We start from the raw sequence: 985 nt of genomic DNA on the forward strand, positions 1-985 counted from the left end.
TGAGGGACAGAGAAGTGGGGCTGGGGATCAACCCCTTCGCCGACGGCATGGGCGCCTTCAAAATCAACCCCAGCACCCACGAGCTGGCCTCGGCCGGCCAGACCGCCTTCACCTCGCAGGCGCCCGGCTACGCGGCGGCGGCCCTGGGGCACCACCACCACCCGACCCATGTCAGCTCCTACTCCAGCGCCGCCTTCAACTCCACCCGGGACTTTCTGTTCCGCAACCGCGGCTTCGGGGAGGCGGCGGCCGCCAGCGCCCAGCACAGCCTCTTCGCCTCCGCCGCCGGCAGCTTCGCCGGACCCCACGGACACACCGATGCCGCGGGACATATACTTTTCCCGGGGCTGCACGAACAAGCCACCAGCCACGCTTCGCCTAACGTGGTGAACGGGCAGATGCGCCTGGGCTTCTCCGGAGACATGTACGGCAGACCCGACCAGTACGGCCAGGTCACCAGCCCCCGCTCCGAGCACTACGCCTCGACCCAGCTGCACGGCTACGGCCACATGAACATGAACATGGCAGCCCACCACGGGGCAGGGGCCTTCTTTCGTTACATGCGGCAGCCCATCAAACAGGAACTCATCTGTAAGTGGATTGAGCCCGAGCAATTGTCAAACCCCAAAAAGTCCTGCAACAAAACTTTCAGCACGATGCACGAGCTGGTGACTCACGTCACGGTGGAGCACGTTGGAGGACCCGAGCAGTCCAACCACATATGTTTCTGGGAATCCAAGAGAAGGGAAACCTTACCTTTCAAGGCCAAATACAAACTTGTAAATCACATCAGAGTCCACACAGGTGAAAAACCTTTCCCCTGCCCTTTCCCAGGCTGTGGCAAAGTGTTTGCCAGATCAGAGAATCTCAAAATACACAAAAGAACTCATACAGGTACGGTAACCTTCTCTGTGGCTTTTTCTCTCTGCGAGTGGAAGCGCCGAGCGCCGGGGCCGGAGCGGGGCGCGGGGCCGGGCCGGAGGGG

The 985-nt window shown here is 61.5% G+C and overlaps 1 protein-coding gene across 1 annotated transcript in view; it reads left to right on the forward strand.

Annotated features, from left to right (window-relative positions):
- Positions 1 to 985, forward strand: part of LOC103901507 (zinc finger protein ZIC 1) — a 13,765-nt gene that overhangs the window by 9,903 nt on the left and 2,877 nt on the right. Inside the window, exon 2 of the mRNA XM_009282411.1 lies at positions 11 to 899. Coding sequence (XP_009280686.1) covers positions 11 to 899 — 889 coding nt within the window. The remainder of the gene's footprint in view (positions 1 to 10; positions 900 to 985) is intronic.

This window comes from Aptenodytes forsteri, unplaced genomic scaffold, assembly GCF_000699145.1.
Source record: "Aptenodytes forsteri isolate BGI_AS27 unplaced genomic scaffold, ASM69914v1 Scaffold404, whole genome shotgun sequence".
Lineage (NCBI taxonomy): Eukaryota > Metazoa > Chordata > Aves > Sphenisciformes > Spheniscidae > Aptenodytes > Aptenodytes forsteri.